The sequence below is a fragment of the Petromyzon marinus genome, chromosome 32, assembly GCF_048934315.1.
Source record: "Petromyzon marinus isolate PM22_M1 ecotype Great Lakes invasive population chromosome 32, UKy_Petmar_22M1.pri1.0, whole genome shotgun sequence".
Lineage (NCBI taxonomy): Eukaryota > Metazoa > Chordata > Hyperoartia > Petromyzontiformes > Petromyzontidae > Petromyzon > Petromyzon marinus.
This window is the reverse complement of record NC_133698.1, coordinates 7,438,215-7,461,465: the sequence shown is the minus strand read 5'-3', so window position 1 is coordinate 7,461,465 and position 23,251 is coordinate 7,438,215. Positions and strand designations below refer to the sequence as shown.

The 23,251-nt window shown below is 43.7% G+C and overlaps 1 protein-coding gene across 1 annotated transcript in view; it reads right to left on the bottom strand.

Annotated features, from left to right (window-relative positions):
* Window positions 1-693: 693 nt before the first annotated feature.
* UBE4A (ubiquitination factor E4A) overlaps window positions 694-23,251 on the bottom strand; it is a 30,525-nt gene continuing 7,967 nt past the window's right edge. Inside the window, exons 7-22 of the mRNA XM_032964513.2 lie at window positions 22,456-22,658; window positions 21,362-21,571; window positions 20,139-20,300; window positions 19,522-19,690; window positions 18,490-18,616; window positions 17,525-17,669; window positions 16,672-16,858; window positions 15,272-15,404; window positions 14,892-15,085; window positions 13,174-13,274; window positions 12,794-12,907; window positions 11,952-12,126; window positions 10,346-10,526; window positions 8,915-9,062; window positions 7,237-7,394; window positions 694-5,021 (exon numbers count right to left, since the gene is read on the bottom strand). Of these exons, the coding sequence (XP_032820404.1) occupies window positions 4,856-5,021; window positions 7,237-7,394; window positions 8,915-9,062; window positions 10,346-10,526; window positions 11,952-12,126; window positions 12,794-12,907; window positions 13,174-13,274; window positions 14,892-15,085; window positions 15,272-15,404; window positions 16,672-16,858; window positions 17,525-17,669; window positions 18,490-18,616; window positions 19,522-19,690; window positions 20,139-20,300; window positions 21,362-21,571; window positions 22,456-22,658 (2,573 nt within the window). The 3' untranslated portion in view covers window positions 694-4,855. The remainder of the gene's footprint in view (window positions 5,022-7,236; window positions 7,395-8,914; window positions 9,063-10,345; window positions 10,527-11,951; window positions 12,127-12,793; window positions 12,908-13,173; window positions 13,275-14,891; window positions 15,086-15,271; window positions 15,405-16,671; window positions 16,859-17,524; window positions 17,670-18,489; window positions 18,617-19,521; window positions 19,691-20,138; window positions 20,301-21,361; window positions 21,572-22,455; window positions 22,659-23,251) is intronic.

The window sequence follows — 23,251 nt, the reverse complement described above, 5'->3', positions numbered from 1 at the left end:
CATGGACCCCTGGTGCAAGGAATTAAATTGGGCTCCCTGTATAATTTCCACCCTCTTCGTAGCCTGGTGCCTAATACTCTCTTAACTAAAAAGCTATTTTTTTATTTACCAAGTGTCGTCACAGAGCTATATAACTATTTTCCAAAGCGACCTGGCCACAAATGATAGCTCAACTTAGTGAAAATGTATAGCAGCCAAATACTCCAAATGTGTGTTGATTCTAAATGTGGGGGGGAAAACCGGGGGACCCGGAGAAAAAACCCACACGACCACGGGGAGAACATGCAAACTATACAGCAGGCGTCTGGGTGTGGATCGAACCCACGACCTCCTGTATACCAGGCCAGGGAGTTAACGTCTCACCACCTGCACACTCAATAGCGATGCCACTGCTAGAGATAAAACATGTTATAAATTGCCAAGGATAACACAGAACAGTTTTCTTATCATAGCACACAATTGCAGATATGAAAGACAGTCCTTTTTCTCTTGTATGAAATGTAAACTGAATGGTTGCCTGTTAGAGAGACTTTTGTTTTCTGTATTCTATAATTTTTTTTAACTTGCTCTAACATAAACATATTACTTTCCAACATGAAGCAAATGCATCATACACACTTGAAAGACTTGCGGTATTGTTATTATGCATCTCTCACACCTGGGATATGCGAATTCTAAAACACGACTGCTGCGTGCGAGTCCTTCAACAGCTTTATTACAGCAATCATTTGCACTTCCAGTTGTAATTACACTCAATACCAACACATCAGCATTTCAACCTGCTCTTACAGATAATCGACCCTCACTTAAAAACCATGCAAATCTTAAAGAGAGAAAAAAACCTCAAAGTGCTTCATGATTTGAAAAACTACATCTTTTATACTACGCTGCAACAAATGTGGTCCTGTTTGCAATTATTTTAAATCTTGAATGTGCACAAAAACAGGAAGCAAATGACATCACTTCCATAAGTGCAAAACGAAATAGAAATATTAACCTGCACGTGTATGTATATGGAACAGATAAATTAGACTTGCATTCATTCTGGTTATCCCAACATTTCCATTATTAAACATGCGGATAAAGTGGTGCGTATTCAGCATGCGTCAACCATGGAATTGACGCCACTGGACACTGGCACAACTGAGTGCGGTGCCTGTGTCCGCGCCAGCCGTCTGGAACGCGCTAGGCTGGGGGCTACTGCCGATGAGTGGATAGTCCACCGCAGCTCTTACTTAGTTTCAAGAAGCATTTAAAAACACTGATATTTAGACGTGCTTTTGGAAGTGTAAAGCTACAGAAGTACAATAATTTGCATCCCAATAACCCACGAATGGTAATAATGTGTGGACTACTGTATTGGTGGTTCGCCACTGCTCCCTTTATCTGCGGCAGATTTAAAAAGCTTCACGGACCGAAAAGTCATAATCTGTCGAAGTGGGCAAGGATAACGAGTGAATGGAAAAAAAACAACTTTTTTGCAAATAATGTTTTATTTACACCACGTAAGATTAGGTGTTCTGATGTGACTTTTTAGTCGATTAAAAGAGATTTTCCCTTTAAAAAAAATCTCAAAATGAAAAAAAAAACACTTTAAAATAGACGCAAAAAACTGTTTTGAACCATTTTGCTCTTTGAAAAACATTGTAATCTGCAAATGTATCGTGCATTCAGCAGCTAATCACGTGCCACTCTTCCTCTACAATCGCAGATTAATGGGATCGCAAGGCCAATTCCTCCCATAATCCACGGCACACCACGCCGGCACTGCATATTTTGTATCAACCCATACAGTGCACCGCAGATTCCTTGATGGGGGATATGGGTCCCCCCCCCATATCAATGTGGACAAACCAGCAGGCTCCTCAATCTTTGAAATTAGATTCAGATTATTACAATTATGAGTGTGTGGCAATGAGCTCTTGACAGTAAAATGCTAGGTGCATGCGCTTGTGTTAGTGAATGTGTGTTTGCAGCATATGATCAGGAAATAAATGACAATGTTTAATTTATCATTGGAAGCATTTTTCTTCCAATACCATATTCAATATACTTATATACATAAACATTCCTCTTCAATTCTTAGCATTAGACAACAACCTACTCTACAACAGATCAATGTGCAGTCAATTACACGCATGTCCACTTCCATTTAGTCTATACCAATATTGTCCTCTAATAGTTTCCTAGGCGTAAAATGAAAAATACAATGGAGAAATATTCATGTGTGCATACACAAATCACACACATGTACGATATGGAAGTATGGTATGTACAATGTTCTAGTATAAATTATGTACATTATGGACTCCTAAGACCATGCAATTAAGGTGAGAGATGATATTTATTCCCATGTTTTAAAGCAGCCAAATTAATAAACTAAGAACGGAAATAAAATTAATTCAAGAAATTTCAAATCAGGATCTGCAACATTCACGGCCGCTCCATCTGAATTAGATAGTCCATCATTCACTCAAACACACAAATATAAAAATTAGTCTAGTGAATGGCAACAAATGAAAATTCGACAAAAATAAAGTCCTACTTCTAACAAACTCGGGTTACATTCACATAGTAAAATAAATACAAAAGTGAACTTCAGCGAGTCTAACATGAAATAGGGCCTTATAAATGCAATGCTAAATGTAGCGTGCTCATGAAACTCAGTCTAACAACCGCAATGAACTGGATTCCAATGTAGTGGGACCTGTACTGGGTACAGATACCAAATTTCACTTAGCCCCAGCGCACCACTCACCACCATGCTCAGCCCTCAAAAGCAAGCCATTGGTATGCATGTTGAACTTCTTTAACGCAACTAAACACAAAAGCAGTTCGAAAGAAATGAGTGAGTCTATGTGTCTATGCGAGTCTATGCGTCTCTGTGCGAGTCTATGTATGAACTCCTTTCGCACCGTACGTTAGTAGTGCTAATCGCAGGTGCGGGGAAAGGACAACTAAACACAAAGAGCAGTTATAAAGAAATGATAAGAGCCACTTGCGAGTTCCTTCACACGCTACGTTGGCTTCCCACACCCGCATATTCCACACTCCAACCGTGGCACGCGCTCACCGTCAGAAGTTGCCTTCGGAGTCCAATTAAGCCAAGGACCCACACGCACTCGTGTCAAAGCGGAATCGTGTGTACTACACCTACTAAGGCAGAGGAAATACAGTGACAACACATCGTTGAAACGTAAAAAAAAGTAGATTTCTGAATGTCTTAAATAATAATCAGCTATTGTGGAATTTATTTAGAAGAACAGATAGAGGTATATGGGAGCTGTCAAAAGTTGCAAAAGCCTCGTGACTGTGTCAAACAGTAGCAAAGAAACCAAATAAAAAAGGTCACGGGGGGAAAGAAAATTGGGGTGCATTTGTGTAGGCATCTATTGGTATGCTGGTGCTTTCCAACAACAAACTACCCAAAAACATGTTTAACATAAATAAAAATTAGTACTACAGTCCAAAGCAAGACTGAAGAGGCTGCTGTGTTTTTAAATGAGAAATATAAATGAATAATGGCACTTTTGCTTAATAAAATCAACAATTTGAGTCTCAATTCCAGATATTTTAACGTGCTTGTAGCCCTGCTGTATGCAAGGTCGTTTTCAAAGTTACTCCATACTTTTTGTTGCGCGTTGCTACTTTACAAACCAGGATTATTTCCCACATCGACGAGACTCATTAACTTTTGGATCACTTAGGTTACACTGGCAATGCTTCGTCTAGCCCGTTAAAAGCCCTCACGATGAAACATATGTCGCTTCGTTTTTTTAATGTTTAAGAATTTCAACAGACTTGTAAAACAATGTATTGAGCGGCGCTGTCACACACGGTGCCTCAATATAAAGCAGACGATCGCCTACAGATATAGCCTGCATGTGTTCAATGTTGATTTTGCAGATTTACACGCTCGAAAGCTTCTACACGGTGACATGCAGTATAAGTGGAAAAATTTTACTTGGCTCGATGCCGATTCACTTTTCCAATTGTACGCTGCATTAGATTACACTTTAGAAGACAATAAACTTTCCCTTGTTGCACTTGCAGCAAGGCATGTGTAAAGCTAGCTTCAGGAACTTAAACGTATAGCCATCTAAATATGTTACGTAGAATATTAAATTAAATTAAATGTTTTAGCAAATACATTTAATTATAATAATTTACAGCTCTTACTCAATCCAGTGCTGGGTGACAGCACTTCCGTACTCCGTCGGTCATGGGGGTTGCTTGGCAATGCTGCACGACGCTGGTCAATGCAGAGGATGAAGGAAGGTGGAAAGTTAGTCGGGACCGGTTCACATATCACTCACCAAATATGTGAGTCATGTCCAGGGATCGGATCGCTGGGTTCAAGCCACCAATGGACCACCAAGCTACCCGTGTTAGCAATTCATTATTATTGATAAATGCCTCGTGTCATACATTGCTATCTACACCCCCATTATTTAACATTCTGAACTCATCAAAACGGCTTTGTTTTTAACACAATTGCAAACAGGGGCAGTTGTCTGGAATGCAAGGTGATGTGCTGCATTATATAACCTCGCGGTCAGCGTTAGCCAAGGAAGATGCTGCTTATAAATTCTTCAACCCGTGATGTGAGCGCCAAGCATTGTCGAGGAAAGTAAAAGGCTGCCTGGTACGGTGTGCTGTTAATTGACATTGACACTCAAGCTATGGGTTGAATGGGTCACCCCTGCTGATAAAGCTTCACATTGTAGGTCAAGCAGTATCGTGGTTAGTTGCTAAGTCACACTTGGTAAATGTTATATTTGCTATAGTCACGGTCTGGCTTATTCCGGTTTGCTTTATAAATGTACATTGGATACACAGCAGGGGTAGGAGGGGGTTAACTGGTCCCGCTTGGCTGCTGTTCCTCCTGCTGCTGTTCCTGCTGCTGCTGTTGCTGTTGCCTCCGCTGCTGCAGCCACTCCTGAATCCGGTCCTGGAGCTCCGTGTCGGGTTTCACCTGCTCCATAGTCAGGGGGCTGCGATTGAATGGGTCCGTGTGGTCACTGCGGGATGGTGTGGAATGGGAGGGCCAGGGTTAAGAGAAGGTTAATTTAACATTAACAAGCCAGGAAAACCTAGCATCCAGCCCTCTCTGGATGCTGGGATCAAAAACCAGGCAAAACCAGAAAACCCAAAGCATTTGCAGTTTTTGCTCCTTAAGGCACCAGAATGTTTGCAACGCCATTTATTTACTTTAATGCTAATTTTGAACTCCATAGCATGGCTGTTTCCAGATCACATGAAGTTCAGTGGCTGTAACAAAAGTTGGCATAGGGTTCCAGGTGTCTAATTGAGCAACTGAGTTTTTGACCTTGAAAATTATGAGGTGTTCAACTGTACAGTGCATGCTATACAACAAAACTACTCACGGTGCCTTTGCAGCTTCACTGCAGAGCAATAAAGCATTTTTTTAAAAGCCTTGTAGGATAGCAGATGTTGCAATGAGGCTTATGTTCTTTAGTTTTAAACAAATACGGGCGACGGCAGACTGGGCATAACCATAGCGGCGATGATACAATAGGGTGCTCCCTTTACGCAGAGTTGACCTTGGAAAAGTTCTCAAGTGAAAGCTGCGATCCAACCTGTGTTCCGACCCATATGCTCTCCTGTTCTCTCGATAACGAATGCTTGAAAATCAGCCAATGCTGTGTACTTTTTAGGATGCCATGTAACATTATATTCATTTCAGGAATGTTTACCCAAAGTGTTTTGTTGATTGTAAAATAATAATATAAAGGTAATACAGTGCCCTCTACAATGAGTCATCCCAAAGCAAAATATTATATAACGGAGTTAGCTAAGCATCACCATCCAGTGGGGCTAATTAAAGAGCATAATTTTCGTATTATTGTAAGTATAACCCTGCTTAGCCACTTAGTTGGTAAGTAAAAAGTAATCACTAGCCCGCACTAGCTAGCCCACACTAGCCAGACTGGACTAGCCAGGCTGCACAAGCTAGCCCGCACTAGCCAGGCCGCACTAACTAGCCCGCACTAACTAGCACGCACTAGCCAGGCCGCACTAACTAGCCCGCACTGGCCAGGCTGCACTAGCCCGCACTAGCTAGCCCGCACTAACTAGCCCACACTAGCCAGGCTGCACTAGCCAGGCTGGACTAGCCAGGCTGCACTAACTAGCCCGCACTGGCCAGGCTGCACTAGCCCGCACTAGCCAGGCTGCACTAGCTAGCCCGCACTAGCTAGCCCGCACTAACTAGCCCACACTAACTAGCCCACACTAGCCAGGCTGCACTAGCTAGCCCGCACTAGCTAGCCCGCACTAGCCAGGCTGCACTAACTAGCCCGCACTAACTAGCACGCACTAGCCAGGCTGCACTAACTAGCCCGCACTAGCCAGGCTGCACTAGCTAGCCCGCACTAGCTAGCCCGCACTAGCCAGGCTGCACTAGCCCGCACTAGCCAGGCTGCACTAGCCCGCAGTAGCCTGCACTAGCCAGGCCGCACTAGCCAGGCTGCACTAGCTAGCCCGCACTAACTAGCACGCACTAGCTAGCACGCACTAGTTAGCACGCACTAGCTAGCACGCACTACCTAGCACGCACTAGCTAGCACGCACTAGCCAGGCTGCACTAGCCCGCACTAGCCAGGCCGCACTAGCTAGCCTGCACTAACTAGCACGCACTAGCTAGCACGCACTAGTTAGCACGCACTAGCTAGCACGCACTAGCTAGCCCGCACAAGCCAGGCTGCACTAGCTAGCCCACACTAGCTAGCCCGCACTAACTAGCCAGGCTGCACTAACCACCGACTCCATGCTGTGTTGGCTGTGAAGAGGTCTTCAACAGGCAGTGGTTTGACAAAGGCTGTAAAAATTTATTACAGGGCTATATACAATCCAAAAGTATAAAGAGTGTAAGACTTGTACTCACAAAATGGAAACTACAGTGGTAAACTGCAATATTTACAAATGATAAAATAAAACAGAAAATAAGCATTTTACCATAATGTCCAATGAAAACTCAAACAGTCCTTCAGGAGTTCCATAGCTTAGATCTACAAAAAAAAAAATCGCTTCATGCCAGAAACCATAGTTTAACTTGGTGGACGAGTTCGCCACCTTACAAAAAAGCCCATGTATAACACAAACATAATAACCGGCGCTCACACCGTGTAATGTGGGACATCAAGGTCAAAGTATAACCCACGAGCCTCCGACACAGGCATGGGTTGGGTTGCGTTGCGTGCAGGACGCGCGCACCTGAGCAGGTGCCGTGCGATGGTGCAACGATCCAGGGTAACTCGCGATGACGGCAGCACGACGGGGTCCTGCATAAGTGTGCTCATGATGGGGTCCAGGAATTCGTCGGGCGCGTCTGCGTACGTCTCCTCCTCCTGCTGGTGCTGGTCAGCCAGAGACTGCGCGGGCACATGGTCGTCCTCAGCCACAGCTACGGTAATCAGGCAGTACCAACTACACAGCCCCGGGTTGAGAGGTCGATGGTTAACGTATGTGAAGAAGACAATTGCCTGCGTTACGATCGAAACGTCGTGATATTTTTATTATTTTTTTCTATCTAGGTGGCTTTACCGAAGAACCCAAAGAGTATGTGAAGAGCTTGCAATTCCTCTCAGCACAAGTTGACCCGGCTGAAATGGGTCCAACTCCCTACAATTGTTCATCTTTTGACTTCTTCTTGCCCATCAGTGTCCCATTTGCCTAAGGAGGCGGCGCATCAGTAGGGTACCCTACGAGCCGTGTTCTACGTGTCCACATCATGCTACGTTCCCCCTGGCTCACTAATCCCAGAATCAGTCTTTGGGATCCGATTATTTGTAACACTTCTTTGTTAAAAAAAAAATTCTTGTTCATACCATTCCAACTAGACAAACACCACCTGACATTAAATATTCAACACTACCTAGTGACCAATGTCACATAACACCTGATGACTGTCATTATAAACCATCAGACAACCAATATTTAACACTATCAGTCAACTTATATCCAACAGAAAACATTACCTGATATCTGACTATAAACACAACCCGACAATACACATTGAACCCCAATTTACGACGAATATTAAACGCTATTGGACAATCGCTGTTTAGCAAAAACCAAAAACCCCTCCAGATGAGTAACCTGTTTATTGCACTACCATATACTGGCCATCTTGTATCTCTGAATATTGGAAGTCTCATACATATCATGAACTCTGTTGGATTCACGAAGCCATACCCACCACAGCCTTTAGCAATGCATATCACTGTTTTTCCCCATCAATGCTTAACTTCCAGTATGAGAGTGCCAATGCATTCGCATAGCACCGGGGATGGGCCATCGAAGTGGAAATTTATTGCACGGGATAACAGCCGGTTTTATAGAACACTGGGTTATTACCGCCACAATGTAAATGACATTTAGAGGTAGCTTGGCAATGTAGTCAACACATGGATTAAATTAAACAACAGGGCGAGACATGGAACTGCTCGATAAAACAACAAAACTGCACTTTAATATATAACACCAGCAGGTTTAAGCATCTCGTTTACTGTGCGATTCTTCTGATGTCTTACAATGCTTCATGGGGGCTCACAAGTAGAACCGTCTCAAATACATTTTAAAATGTCCAAGTATGTTTACGCTTGTCCTTTATATCATCGTTACCCAGAACTGCATTTAAAACTAGGCGAGAACCCACGAAGACAAAAGTCTCTTTTCGCAGGGGAAAATGTGGGGTGCAAATTAAGTACAGTTCAAAATAACTCAGTGAGAAACTCAAGCAATAAGACAAAGATACAAAAATCGACAAGAGCAAAACATTTTTTTCAAAATTATGTGAATCATATTTTCTCCAAAAGCCAACTGTGAGACATGCGAGAACTCTCCGTTGCGTTGCCATAATAACTGTAAGCCTATATAGGCCCCACCGTACCTTGACCTTGTCGGCGAGGTTAACGAACGCGGTGATCATGTCGCTGGGCTTGTTGATGCGGGTGAGCACGCGCACCGTCTGCGCAAATAGCGTGGGCGAGTAGGAGCGCCCATCCCTCGGCACGGCCGCACAGAACGCTTCCTTCTCCCTGCGAATGTCACAAGCGAACACAAACGATACATATTCACCGCTGCCCCAAGTGTCTAGAGTTCACTCCTCTCTGGCCATCCACAACTGCTGACACACCTCCCGTTTAGGGTCAAGACATCTCTCTTCTCCTCTGCCCATGACTGACCTGTCTCTCTATGAAGTATCTTCTTGCCCTGTCTCATAATCCTTCCACACAATTAAAAACAACCTCAACTCCTCTGTTTCTCTTTCTTCCAAAAGATACACATCCCCAACTGTACAGCACCTCATTGTGCATTTGCATTCCTATAAGCCCAATTGTATTCCATTCCAATTGTACTGTATTATTGTGCAATATGTGGGCAGGGTGCACTGTGTGCTCTGTTGCTGGGCATTCATACATTTCACGTGCGAGCATGGTTCTCGGGTCCACTGTGCTGTCAGAGCAGATTGACTCAGACAAGACATTAAACTGAGGCCCTGAGATTCTCAAACAAGACAAGAAACTGAGGTCCTAATACACTTCTTCAGAGAGAATAGGATTTCAAATATAGAATCAGTGAGCCAAAAAGTATTCTTTCCCTTTGATGGCTCGACATAGGTGGTGAGATGTTAACTCTCTCGCCTGGTATGCAGGAGGTTGTGGGTTCGATCCCAACCCCGACGCCTATATATTTGGAGTTTGCATGTTCTTCCAATGGTCGCGTGGATTTTTCTCCAGGTCCTCCGGTTTTTCCCTCCACATTTAGAATCAACATGAGTTTAGAGTATTTGGCTGCTATAAATTTCCACATGATACGCCACTTCTTTGAGCTGTCATTTGTGACCAGGTCACTTCTGAAAAATATCTATATAGCTAAGTGGGCCTTACCTGATAAAATACAAAATAATTTAGTTTATAGTTTGGTTTAGTTGTAAATGAGATCAATGCTTATAAATCAATGTCGCAAACAACATAAATTTTTCAAACAAGATCATTACAATGAAACATTGGTTGATGAAGTAAATATTAATATGAATCTTTACTCAACAAGGGCACCACATTCTGTGCCTGAGACAAATGGAATTCCTTCAAGCCAAGTTTCTACAGGACAACAGTTAATATGAATGATCGATTATAGACGATAAAGGGCCAATTCATTGTTAATCTAAACGGACCTATGTCAAACTATAGCTCTGGTGACAAAACGCCTTACGAACGGGGTTGATATATTTTCACATACTAATTCACAAGCATTTGTAGGTGAACAGGGTGGGTAAATCATTGGCCTGCCACCATACAGCCGCGAAAACGCCACTGACCCCAGATTCAGGTAGATGGTGCAGATGTCGGAGACCAGCTGGTGCGGCCGGAAGTCAAACTCGCTGAAGTCCTTGACCTTCAGGGCACCCATGCGCGGGCCGGCGAGGTGCTGCAGGAAGTGATTGAGCATAGCGATGACGCGGTCACAAAGCACCGGGTTCACAAACAGGGCCTTGATGTCTGTATGGGCAAGAGGGGGACGTACACAGACAAGGGCAGACAGGAGCGGCAGCTTGCACCGTGACCAAGATAGTGCATACATCTAACCAGCATTACATTCTTCAGTGAAGTGACAATTGGAAGGAACCAGCCTCTCCATAGGACAACTGTTGTTGGTTTGAAGTGGCAGCTATTGGCAGGCTTAGCCAACCATTGATAGAGATCAGAACTCACAATGCTATGATTGCGAGTCAAGCGCTTTGCCAGTTACACCTGGCTGAATTACAATTAACAGAACAAAATTATAAAATACAAATTAATTCAGAAAACGATCATTCGTAAAACAAAAAATACTTGCAAATTATATCATGCCCAGCCCAGAAATGATGCCCAACTGGCATTTATATACAAGGGTCTCATAGAGATATATAAGCAACTAATCTATACAAATGTATCGAGAACTCCTTGTTGTAGATCGCTCCAACAAATTCAAGTGCCTGATTGTGATTTGAAAGTATTTTGATCTCAATAACATGGCTTAAAATGTATGTCACAAACTGGCACACGCAGCCTTGGTAAGTATCTACAAGAGCTGTTTAATTTTGAGTATTTTTACGAGTTGTATCCTTTAAATTATTGTTCCCAAAACACCATGGTGCCGATGACATTACCAGAGCATGCGATGCCACAGGGTTCAGAATGAGCCCACAAGTGGAACATGCTCAATGGCAGGAGACCATTGGCTAGATCCATGCATTAGATGCAGTGGTCTGTGTCTGTCCAGGCTGAGTTACCTACTGTTCCTGCCTTCAATAACTTTATCAACCAAGCAACATTTGATTACCAGGTCACAACTCTGGTTCTGGGAATCAACAAATCAGAAATAGCCAAGCGTGCCTGTTTGTGAAAGTGCTTCTGTAACATGGAGAGTCAATAACCAGATTAGCCACATTTTTAAATTTAATTTTACATGGTGAACCAGACTCTTGCCTCTTTATTTATTTATTTGTTATACTACAGAGTGAAATCTGGGATTGAGAGGTGGCTGATTAGTTAGCACACATGAACCCGTCAATATGAGTCCAATTTCCACCCACAATGGACATTAGTGATCTCTCAACTGGTCCTGGGTGTGAACCCACAACATTTACAATTTGAGTACAGTGATGTTTCGCCGGTAATTACAACCAGCCTCATTAGGCGACATCCAGATTTGTGGAGAAATCGTCCATTTTTGGTCTTAACAACACATTCATTCATATATTTACGCGATCTAACAAAAAAACGTCTATGGATAATATTGGTCGCAAAAGCCTACGTGTTAAAGTAGTAAAATATGATCAAACACACCCCCTCCCCACACCATGACTGGCAAAGCTTCGGTGAGGCCTTCATCCAGCCATACAAGAATGGCTGGACAGATGACAAGACAGGTGGACGTGGTACCCTGCGTGAGGAATGCGAGCGTGCGGATCGTCTCGTTGGACATGATGTTGTGGAACCGCGCCAGCTGCCCAAACATGTTGAGGCTGTTCTCCCGCTCGCGTCTCGCTGCGGGCTCATCGCCATCCCACTCGCCGCGCTCTCTCTCCAGCTGCAGCACCTTGATGCGGCTCAGATACTGCATTGCCACGCGTACAACACAGGGCCAAGCAGTTTTAATTACATGCTTTTGCCGAGAATCGGCCGAGAGGAAAATATCGCGAAGCATCACGACAGACGGTGGGACACATCGTGAACTCACGTCCACTGCGAACGTTCTCCCAGGGAACAATTTACCACTGAATTTACAACTTAGACGTCGATTTATACGTGGAGATAACTAAGCACTGCCGCTTTCCTTAAAACCAAGGGGAAATCGAAGAAATATACACTTTATTTTCAAATGGGACATGAGTATAATCATGTCAGAGATTTAGACAAAAAATCATAAGGAGAAATAATCGTAGGTAAAGCACAATTAACATGTGTATGAGGGAGGAGTGGAGGCAGTTTTCAAGGCACTCAGCTACAAACCCAGTGACCTAAGTTCCATTCCCATACACGGCCAACATCAGTGGTGAAAATGTGAGTCGGTCCTGGGCCTCCCCTAGCTCGACTCGGCATTCAACGTGAACCTGGTAGAGTTTGTAAACATCTGCACTCGGGAGAAAAAGGCAACCAGGCATCCTAGCATGGGCTGTACCAGCATCAATAGGTCTTTGCTAATAGCGCTCGAAACAATTATAGACTATAAAGGGGATGTTTGCTTTTGTGTGCATTTGTGTTTTTTGGAGTGTTGGTCGTACCTGTATGGCCTCATCCAGTAGAAATATGGCATCGTTGAGCAGCAAGTTAAGGAATCGCAGGAAAAGGGGTGCATTTGTGGCATCGATGTTCTGCAATGCCTGATTTGCCATATCCTGCACACACACACGGAACGCGTTCATACTGAAGGTGACAGAAATACAAGCTGGCATTTTTTTTACGCGATAACTTAATGCAGCCTTTTGGGAATTACAATTGCGTAACAAGTGAGCACAGGGCAAGGCCAATTATAGTGACGAGATTGTAAGTAGATTAATAATAATAATAATACTCGTAAATTATATTATTTTTCGGCCCGGGATAATCAGGGTAACGCTCAGCTGCAGCACGGCTTTGTTTTTGTCGGGAGATTTGTACTGACCTTGATGCTGGCCCGGTAATCATCCTGACCCCACATGTACCGCAGAATTGGGTACATCGGTCGCCGGTAGTTAAACTTCTGCTCAAAATGGTGCGGGTCGCCTGTTTATACAGCGCACACACACAAAAAAAACAAGACATTCTGTAACCATGTAAAAATGTTAGAAACAAGTGTTTGTGTGTTGTTCATCAGTTTTGCGTTTTCTGACCGGAGTGGTCTTCCCATTCATAATAACTCTCCTGTTCTTTCACCTGCTATTACACATTATGGGCTGCACTCTTCTACCTTGAGTTTCTCAAAGCAACTTGAATTCTGCCGGGCGTCGTGGCATCCACCTGTAACCTAGAACTTTGGAGTCAAGGGTCGGTGGATCGTGGAGATTTTAAAATTCCCACATCGAGGTGGGCTTCAAGATGGCCTAGGACATGGTAGTACAGAAAATAGGTTAATGAACACATCTGTGTGGATCTTTGGGAGGAATCCCCTCATAACCAGCATTTGTTTTTACGTCTATCCCAAGTGGTTAATTTTTCAATAAAAATGCAAAACACTCACAAGAAGAAATTAATCTAACATCCCAATAAAAGACCGACTCTCCGGAGAAAGTTTCCAGACTCTGGGAGGCTTTCCTGGATAAACACAGGTTAACAGACGAACGTGCCCATCACACCCTTGCCTCTGTCTACATTCCGCTTGTCTCCCGCTTTGAGGCAGTGAGATGGCCCAGCAGTTGCACATTCGCCATTTGAACCTTATGGCGGGACCCCGGGATCCCGAATGAATGGAAGTCAAAATCGTAATTAAATTACTTATTTTTGGCGACTCCGTCCCACCGCGCATATAAGCGCCGCGACCCACCTGGTGCGGATCATTCTGTTGTCGTGTCGTCCAAGCGCAGCGAGGTCGAATGCGCAGAAGAGCTGAACAAGCGAATGCACTCAATGCTCGGGTATGGGCAGGATCAAAATTCTTATCCAAAGCCGCTCAAACTAGCCCACACGACTTAAGTCCTTTATTTGTCATAACGGTATGCCTAATACAGTGAAACCGCTCTCTTATCTGCATTATTATTTGTGACCTACCAATGTCTGCAGCCAGGATCAATCGATGACAATCCTATTACCTGCAGATATTTAACAGATGAGATGTGCTGCACCGTTAATTCCTCCTGTTTGATAATACTTCTCTTGTCCGTATGCATCTGTGCAGATAGTTTTTTTTTGCGGTTAAGCCATAGTCCCCACATACTGCTCGTATCAATGCGGATAAGAGGAGCGGTGACCCACTACTCTGTAGAGTAACATTGGTATAAACGCTTGTTACAATATGAACAGCGCATTGAAAATACGTACTATTTTATGTACTGTTTACAAAGTGTGTTCCCAAATCCACATTGAGACACACGATCATTGAGAGGGGTAAAAATTATTTTTTCGATAGTGTATTTAAAATAGAGGTACTGCAGGTAAGTAGTTTTCAGTTTTAAAGGCATAGTTTAACAAGACAACACTTGCCACCATCCTCCAAACCCATTGGTTCAAAATTTGAATGAACAGCAATTAATCAAATGAGATGACTCATAAATTGCCCTCGCCTCCCGCAAAACTACTTTATCTCTGAAACAAAGCCTTGCGTGCTCTGAGAAAGACACGAAGAACAAATGTATTACATAAAACGTATTCTTAGGGGAGGAACCTCGCAGGCCCTGTGTCACTCACCGGTGAACTCGATGTCGACGAAGACGTTGAGAAGGGCGCAAGCGAGCTGGGCCGCGTGCGGATAAGTGGTGAAGGCCTGCTCGCGCCGCAGCGTGGGCACGGGAGGACCGGAGGGAGGCGTCGCCTCCTCAACGCGTGGCATCACGGCCTCCAGCACCTCGGCCAGGCGTGCCCGCAGGTGGGGGTTCCGCATACTGCGCATGCGGTGGTGCCACCAGGAGGCAGAGCATAATGAGCACAAAACGGCAGCGGTGAGAGGCATGGTGGAGCAGGTTTTTTGTTTACTTTTTTACCAAATTTTATCCGGATTCTGCTCTCGGCGTCACGTCATGAGACACAGTATCTGCTCAGATCTCTTGCAGGGACATGTGGCTACATACCGATGAGTGCTGCCCATGAAGAGGGTGATAAGCTTGAGGAAGTCCTGCAGGGAGTCCCCAGTCTCCTCCAGCGTCGCTTCAGAAAACCTCCGCAGGAAGATGAGCAGGTCGGCCAGGTTGTCCACCAAGAACTCTGCAGCGCAAACCATCAAGCATGCATATGGTATATATATATGGGAACACACAGGCATCTATGCACAACATACAAATGAAGAGGCACATACACAGAGAGAAACAAAAATTAATCACTACATCAATATTGTCAGCCACCTCAATTACTGACAATTAATTTGTGGAAATAACGGCACTGCCAAATTAACGCAATGTGAAATCCAGTTAAAAGTATAATACAAATTGCTTATGAATATAGGTGGTAAATACGATTATAGTAATGTTATTGTATGGTTCTCATGATTTTTAAGACACACCGGAAGAATAACTTTGTGCACTTGCTATTTTTCTTATTGTTATTGCTTAGCCACCATCACTACCACCTGGACAGATCACACTTTATACACACCTCACTATACGAGATGGGCATAAAGGTATTTTTTTCTATTTTATCTAGACGATCGGAAATGCTTCGTGGAAATGCGAGAAATATTCACTATGCACTACAGAGTCTTACCACTAGATGTCAGACACGTCCCATCTAACAAAATGGCATTCTTATAAGATGAAGAAACATGTGTACTGTAGTTATATGAGCGTTCCGAAGAACGTTTAGCAAAAAATCACTGAGACCAAATTATATTTTGTGCTAGTATCATATTTTTTTTAAATATGAGACATATTGACATGGAATCACACATTAAGCAGGCACAACACCACTTCCAGAGAAACTGCAGAACAGGTGAAAGCAGTCGTGAAATGTGGTCAATTAAAAATGCTTTGCAGGAAATGGTTATTCCAATATTTCTCAAAGTGCAGCTCATGAATCGTGTATAACGATCTCAGAACATTCCTGTATATCTGTATTATACGCCACAAGTAACAATCACTCTGAGAAATGTATTATGAAAAGACACATTCAAAACAATCACAATCAAGATGTTGGCAAAAAACACCCATATCTCAATATGATGTTTCATAAACACCATGGCGAACAAGTGGAGGTTTAGGTGAATGAAACTCACGTAATTAAATATTCATACTACCAAGTATGTGTGCATGTGAATACAGTTTTACCAACTCATTTAAAACTGGTGCGCTTAATTCAATAATAATAGATGATACCTTTTATGGACACCCTGTACAAAACAGCTGGACGGAGGGACCAACTGACATTAGAGATGGTCGTAATTATAGTGAAACATTTGTGAAAAAAAGCTTGAGAGCCCATCGGATTCCTCCAGTCTAAATAAAGATTCTGATTCTGATGTGCAGTCCCTGCAGCATACCCGGTGTGTATTTGAGGAGGCTGCCCACCAATCCGGCACTGCCCTCCCCATCGTCCTCGTCGGCAAACTGCACTTGGCGGTATTCGGCCGGTCGCCCCTCTCCCAGTGCGTACTGCACACAGAGCTCGGCTGTGGCGGCCTGAATGGCGAGGAAGTGGCCAAGTGCCTGTGGCTCAGTGAGGGCTGCCTGCAGACAGAAAACACAAGGATGAGGGGGGAAAATACTAATAAAAAATATACATTTTAGCATCTAAGCATGTAAAAATTCACTCCCCAAAGGTGATTGGATAAAGTCTCACGATTCGGAATTGTTATTTGTCTCGGTAATGATCTGTTTTTCATGCCATCAGTCTAAATGTAACATATGACTTGGATGTAATTCGCATACATCAAGAATATTTGATTCTCTATATTTACAGTTCGATGCATCTATCATAATAATCGATTTTAATCAATGAACAGACACCTTCCATGCATATTGACAACAATAGCCTTTGGGGGAAACTATATGGTATAGGGTAAGAACAGCTGCAGAAAAAGTTATTGAGGTAACAAGTTTTAAGAGGTATGATCACACTAAGTGAATGAAGGAAAATGTATTTCTAAAATGCTATTTTGAGTTGGGGACAGATAGAGAAGACCATGAGGCAGGCCAATGAGGTGGCCAAAATAAGTAATTGAGGCCTTGAAAAATAAAGGACGAGAGTGTGCCGGAGACAAACAGAGGATCAGAAGACAGGACCACACAGGGACGTGGCCCCGCAGACCGATTACGGTGATGATGATGAACACTGTCAAGAGTACAACACGCTCAGGTTCCACCTGCGTTAGGAAATGTGTTGGGATGCCATGCCTTTAAACTCAGGTAGGCTGAGGTGGCGTGCTCAAACCGCTCCTGCAGCCCAGCAGCGGCCGGTGACCCAACCGTCGTGGCGTCCTGCCAGGCGGCGCGGAGCTGATGCAGAGCCCGATTCAGATTGACCAGCTCACCGTGCAGCCTGCCGCAAGAGGCACATCCAGTATTTACCCGCAAGTTTCTCTTTCTGCTTTCCAGTAGTGTTTTGTATGTACTCCTCGTGTTACCTACGTAAATATTCAACAAAGTCATTCAAATTACAAGGAACTGAAAGGGAGAATTAAAGTCAACGTTGTGAGAGGTGGCTAGATTGATTAGGGGGCTAATGTCATGGCAGAGCACTGAGCTGGCACTGATGACACTTGGGTTTGAATCCAAGTAACCGCCTCTAATTAAACCGGTGAACAATGGTTGCCAAATATACCACTATATGACGTTTTTCACTTAGTTGAACATATTTCATTTCTGAGGACTAAAAAATTGATTGCTTCAATTGCTATGCAAAGAAGACTCATTGGAGCACAAATTAAAGGTAGGATAAGAGGCAATTGAAGAATTTGATCATTCAGTCTGTCATGTTATCTTTCACAGGGCATTCTCCAACATGGAGTAATGCACTGTTTTCTGTGAAAGTTCCGAATGAAAATGTACTTTATTTTCTAATGCCATGATGCCCGTACCACAATTGTAATATAATTGGGAATAAGAGGCAAAATCACGAAAAAAATTTTACTGCGTTTTCGTGTTATTTTCTGCATAATAAAAAAAATACTCTGAAAAACAATTCAAATCTCCTTTAGTGGCATTTAGATTAAAAGAAACACTGATACGCAGGAAGACAGAAAGCTATACTGACAGCTTACTTAGCAGCTAGTAGTACAGCTAAAAAGCCACCCATCCAGCTAAATGCCCATGCGACCACTCTTGCGCCATCCAACACTCTGTGCCCAGGGCCACACTACCTGTGAAAGCCGATACTGAGGGTCAGCTGTGCCATGATCAGCATCTCAGTGAGCAGGTTGTACGACTCGGCCAGATGCACCGTCTCGCCCGGGTCGCTCGGCACCAAGCACGTCTCCTTCTCCAGTCCTGTGCGCACACAACGGAAGCACCGGCCTATTAAAATAACCACCAATTTAGTAGCTGGGTGGCTCGGGAGGTGGTCAGAGCACTGAGCTGATGCCACTGAGATGCTGGGCTCAAATCCAGGCAAGCTACCTCTGATTAAACTGGGTCCTTAAGTGGAGTGAATTGATGGTCTGAGCCTGGTCACCAATGACTGCACAAAATATAACAGATCACAGTAATTTTGTTTCTGTGATTAATGTGCTTAAGGTCCAGCTCTGAGAATTACAATATCTGCTTTGAACGTGCTGTGACAAACATTACTCTCAATGTGGTAGAGTGAGTGGGAAAGTGCTACTCTGTACTGAGGCCAGGTCATTAGAAGTAAGGCCAAGTCACTTGAAGCGATCTCAAAGGTAGCTTCTGTGATATCTGTTTACATGGACCTTGCTCTCACGCAAAGGGTTCCAATGTTCTGCGATAGGTCCGAATGGTTACAAAACCTCAAAAGCTACATTTTTTTTTAAAGTGAAAATTTAAATATTCAATCATGAGCAGTTGTGGAAAAAGTTATTTTACAATACAATCAGATTTTGCCTTCAACAGAGTAGCACTTCAGGTAAGAGATTTGCATTTGTAATATATTTGATGGTTTATAAAAATGGAGAAACATTTAAAAACTGAAAGCAAGCTTTAGAATATTGACGAGCTAAGTACACTGTGTCTGAAAGCCCAGAATAAGAGCTACTGCATCATGCAATAGAAATGGGGTTCATGACATATTGCATAAAATATGTGTTTAGGCCATGCCATTTTAATAATTTATTAAGATATGCCAAAATACATATCATTTTTTGAGGATGCATTCACCAACTGAGTGCTTCCCAAGTGAAGTGAAACCTCCAGAAGCTCCTTCCTCGCTCCCTCACCAGCCATGTGCACTCCACGTGCCGCACGCGCGGTCGACTCCAGCGATCCCGCTGCACAATACGTGGGGTCGAAACTCAGCAACTTGGGAGAATGCGGGCGGCAGAACGGACGGCAGAGGCGTGCAAGGACACCGCCTAGGTTCAGCAGCATACCATCAGAGGAGAAGCCCTGCAAAGACGTGAGGATGGTGGTCAGGAAACAAGGTGACACGGCATGGTTTGTCAATTCTACCCCTTCATACCAGAAACTGCAACATTGAAAATTGACCAACTATTATGATACGATCTAAGATTTTGTGGATGAAAAAAGGTCCTTTCTTGTTATCCCTGTATATGAATCTAGAGCCTGACTGGTTATGAACTTAGCACCATGCGAGGTTCATAAGCAGCCAAATCAGTAACTATTTAATCTTGTATCATTATTTTAACCGTAGCTAAATTGACCAAATTGAGGACGCTCGCCGTATAATAACTCATGAAATCTGAAGGATCCAAGTGAGAGCTCTTCTCTGAGTACTCGCACTGCAGACTCAATCAACCCTGGGGGAGGCAAATTCATAGAGACGCACACAAACGTAACCCGGGCCTGCCATAGCGTGCCCTGTCACGTTGCACACCTGATGGAAGAGGGCAGGCATCTGGCTGGCCCAGAGCTTGCGCCGGCCGGCATTGGCGCTCAAGCATCCGGCGAGCCAGGAGAGCAGCTTGTGCCGCGTCTCCGGGTTCTGCATGAGTGTCCGCAATACCAGGCTCATCTGCTCTTGCAGGTGCGCCATCAACTGCAGCACGAGCACGGTTAAAAGCACAGTGATTATCATGCAGTAATGACGATGGAAATAGCAGTAGCAATGTTTAAATATATATAGGCAGGTTCAAATGCAAACATACGGATCAATGATTTAAAGCTTTCGTGACTGCAGGGATTCATATTCTTGGTTCTTTCGGTAAAGTCACGTAGAAGGGAAACAATAAAATAATAAAAATATAAAACAATAAAATTCTCACGACGTTTCGACTGCAACACAAGCAATCATCAGGTGTGAAAACCACAGCAATATTTTTTTTGCTGTGGTTTTCACACCTGATGATGATTGCTTGTGCTGCAGTCGAAACTTCGTGATAATTTTATTGTTTTATATCTTTATTATTTTGTTTCCCTTCTACGTGACTTTTACCGAAAGAACCAAGAATATACGGATCAGTGTTATGCGTAATAATGCACTTAGCAATATTTCTGCATAGCTTGAGTTCGCGTAACATAAAAAACACTCGTTCGTGGTGCTGGGGTGGTCATGTGATCCTCGAGGCCCATAAGGGAACATTCCGCAATGTGTACCACTAAACTACTGTATGCAGTTTTTTTGTTTAAATAAAAACGAATACATTTTATTAAGCAGTTATCCCTTAAAGTGTATGTGCATCACAACGTGATGTATCGGGCCTGCACATTTCCTTTAAAAAAAAAAAACTAGCCATCCCTCGTCATACGGGAACTTAAAATAAACAATTTCGCTAAAACGTAATTTATAAATCAGGGAAGGTCCAAAGCCGATTCTTCTACTTCCGCCCATCACTAATCTAAATTCCTTTATCTTTTCTATCTCCTATTTGTCGATTTCCTTTCTCGAGCTCTTCTATTCAATTCCTGCGTTATACGTATGGGCTCCTATGGTTACGCTTGTTTCTGCTGGTTGTACAGATGTCATGTACCCGAATTCTGTGCTTTCCCGTACCCAATGTTGTTGTCGAAAATACCAATTAAATTATATATTTTGTAATGCCCAAAGCATTATGTGCATGCACGCACATAGAAGCACAGAGACATATGAGGCAAGTGCACCTGGTGTATGTTGGCCTCCTGCATGTGCAGCTCGTGGGGGCCAATGCGTGTCGGGTTGGAGAAGTATGGTTGCTGCCCGACGCCCGAGGGGCCTGGGGGAGCGAAGGGGCTCAGGGGCAGGCAGGAGGGGCGCAGCACCGCACCCAGGATCGTGCTGTCGTACTGCGCGCCCTGCTGGCCATCCGCCACTGCCACGTGCCGCATCAGCACCTGCGCACGCGCGCACACACACACACGCGCAGTGGTTAAATGTAGTTGGGCGAGTACACCTGCATCTCTTCTACGTCCCCCTTGAGTGTCGCGCAAAGATTGTCAGATATCTATATCACCCAATGTCTTACACACAAAGCCAAACGAATGTTGCATTGTAGCACGTGCAAACACGCGTGGCGTGACCCGACTGAAAGATAACAGATGTGGTCATTTTTATCACAATGCTTGCGTGGAAAAGATCACAAAAAAATTTAAGAGGAGGCGGCACGCGTTCAAAAGTACACGTTGCTCGCGTAATGCAATCTGCTACATTAAGCACACGTCATAATGGCATAATAGCATGTGCTTGTTATAACAAAGCATTGTTTTTATTATATTCTTGGTTCTTTCGGTAAAGTCACGCAGAAGGGAAACAATAAAACAATAAAAATATAAAACAATAATATTCTCACGACGTTTCAACTGCAACACAAGCAATCAATCAGGTGTGAAAACCACAGCAAGAAAATTTTAAAAAAAAATGTTTGCTGTGGTTTTCACACCTGATGATGATTGATTGCTTGTGTTGCAGTCGAAACGTCGTGAGAATATTATTGTTTTATATTTTTATTATTTTATTGTTTCCCTTCTGCGTGACTTTACCGAAAGAACCAAGAATATGAATCCCTGCAGTCACGAAAGCTTTAAATCAATTTTTTTTTTTAATTCACAATCTAAATCTTGATTTTAAATAATCTTTGCCGCAGTTGCATCCATTATTATAGTAACGCTGCGTTAACACAATAATATGCCAGCCGTGCATCTGCACAACTGTGTGCATGACCACGTTGCGCACACACCACACACAACCACAATCTTGCGCAGCCCCACCACGCGCGCACCTTGGCCATCTCGGGGTGCGCTACCCAGGCGCTGAGTGCCGCCAAGCAGCGCGGCAGGGCTGGTCCCTCCAGACGCGTTGTGTCCAGCTGGCCCCGCAGCACGTCCAGCGCTGGCCAAAAGGCGTCCTCCAGGGAGTCGCCCTCGGTGACCATCGCCGACAGCACTGCCTGCATGAACTCGGCCCCCTCGCCTAGCGCCCCACCTGGGTTGGCAAATGACACACAGCCGGGGGGGGGGGGGTGTATTAGATCATCTCCCCCTGATTGCATACTTGACTAATTTCCACCCGCATTTGAAGTTCATACAAATCTTAGATAAGCCGTTCGAAATAAACCCAATATGTTGGTTTATAAAAGTGTATCTTACAGATGTTATTCTGCTCATTGCCACATCAGAGAACTTTGTAAAAGTGTGGTATGTTGAAATTTACTACCCTAGAAGTAAAAAATGTAGTTTGTTCCATGCGTGCAGGATTTTGTCATGTATAGAAATGATCCTACAATGTCCTCCATCGTTTTTTACGCAGAGATCTGCTAAGCCAATTCCCAGTCACGTTATAAAACATAGAAAGCATCTGTGTCTGCCCTCACTACCCTGCCTCTGCATATATTAGCTAAACACTTAATTATCGGTTTCATACTAAATTACTAATGTTACAGCTATACACATCTTAGTTTATTATGAGGGCAGTTAAGAAACATAACACGCAACTCACTTGCTTTTTTTCTACAAGTTATTCATTTACCAGGTAAAGACTGCTAAGCTAATAGCTCTTTTCAGAGGTGACCTGGCCAC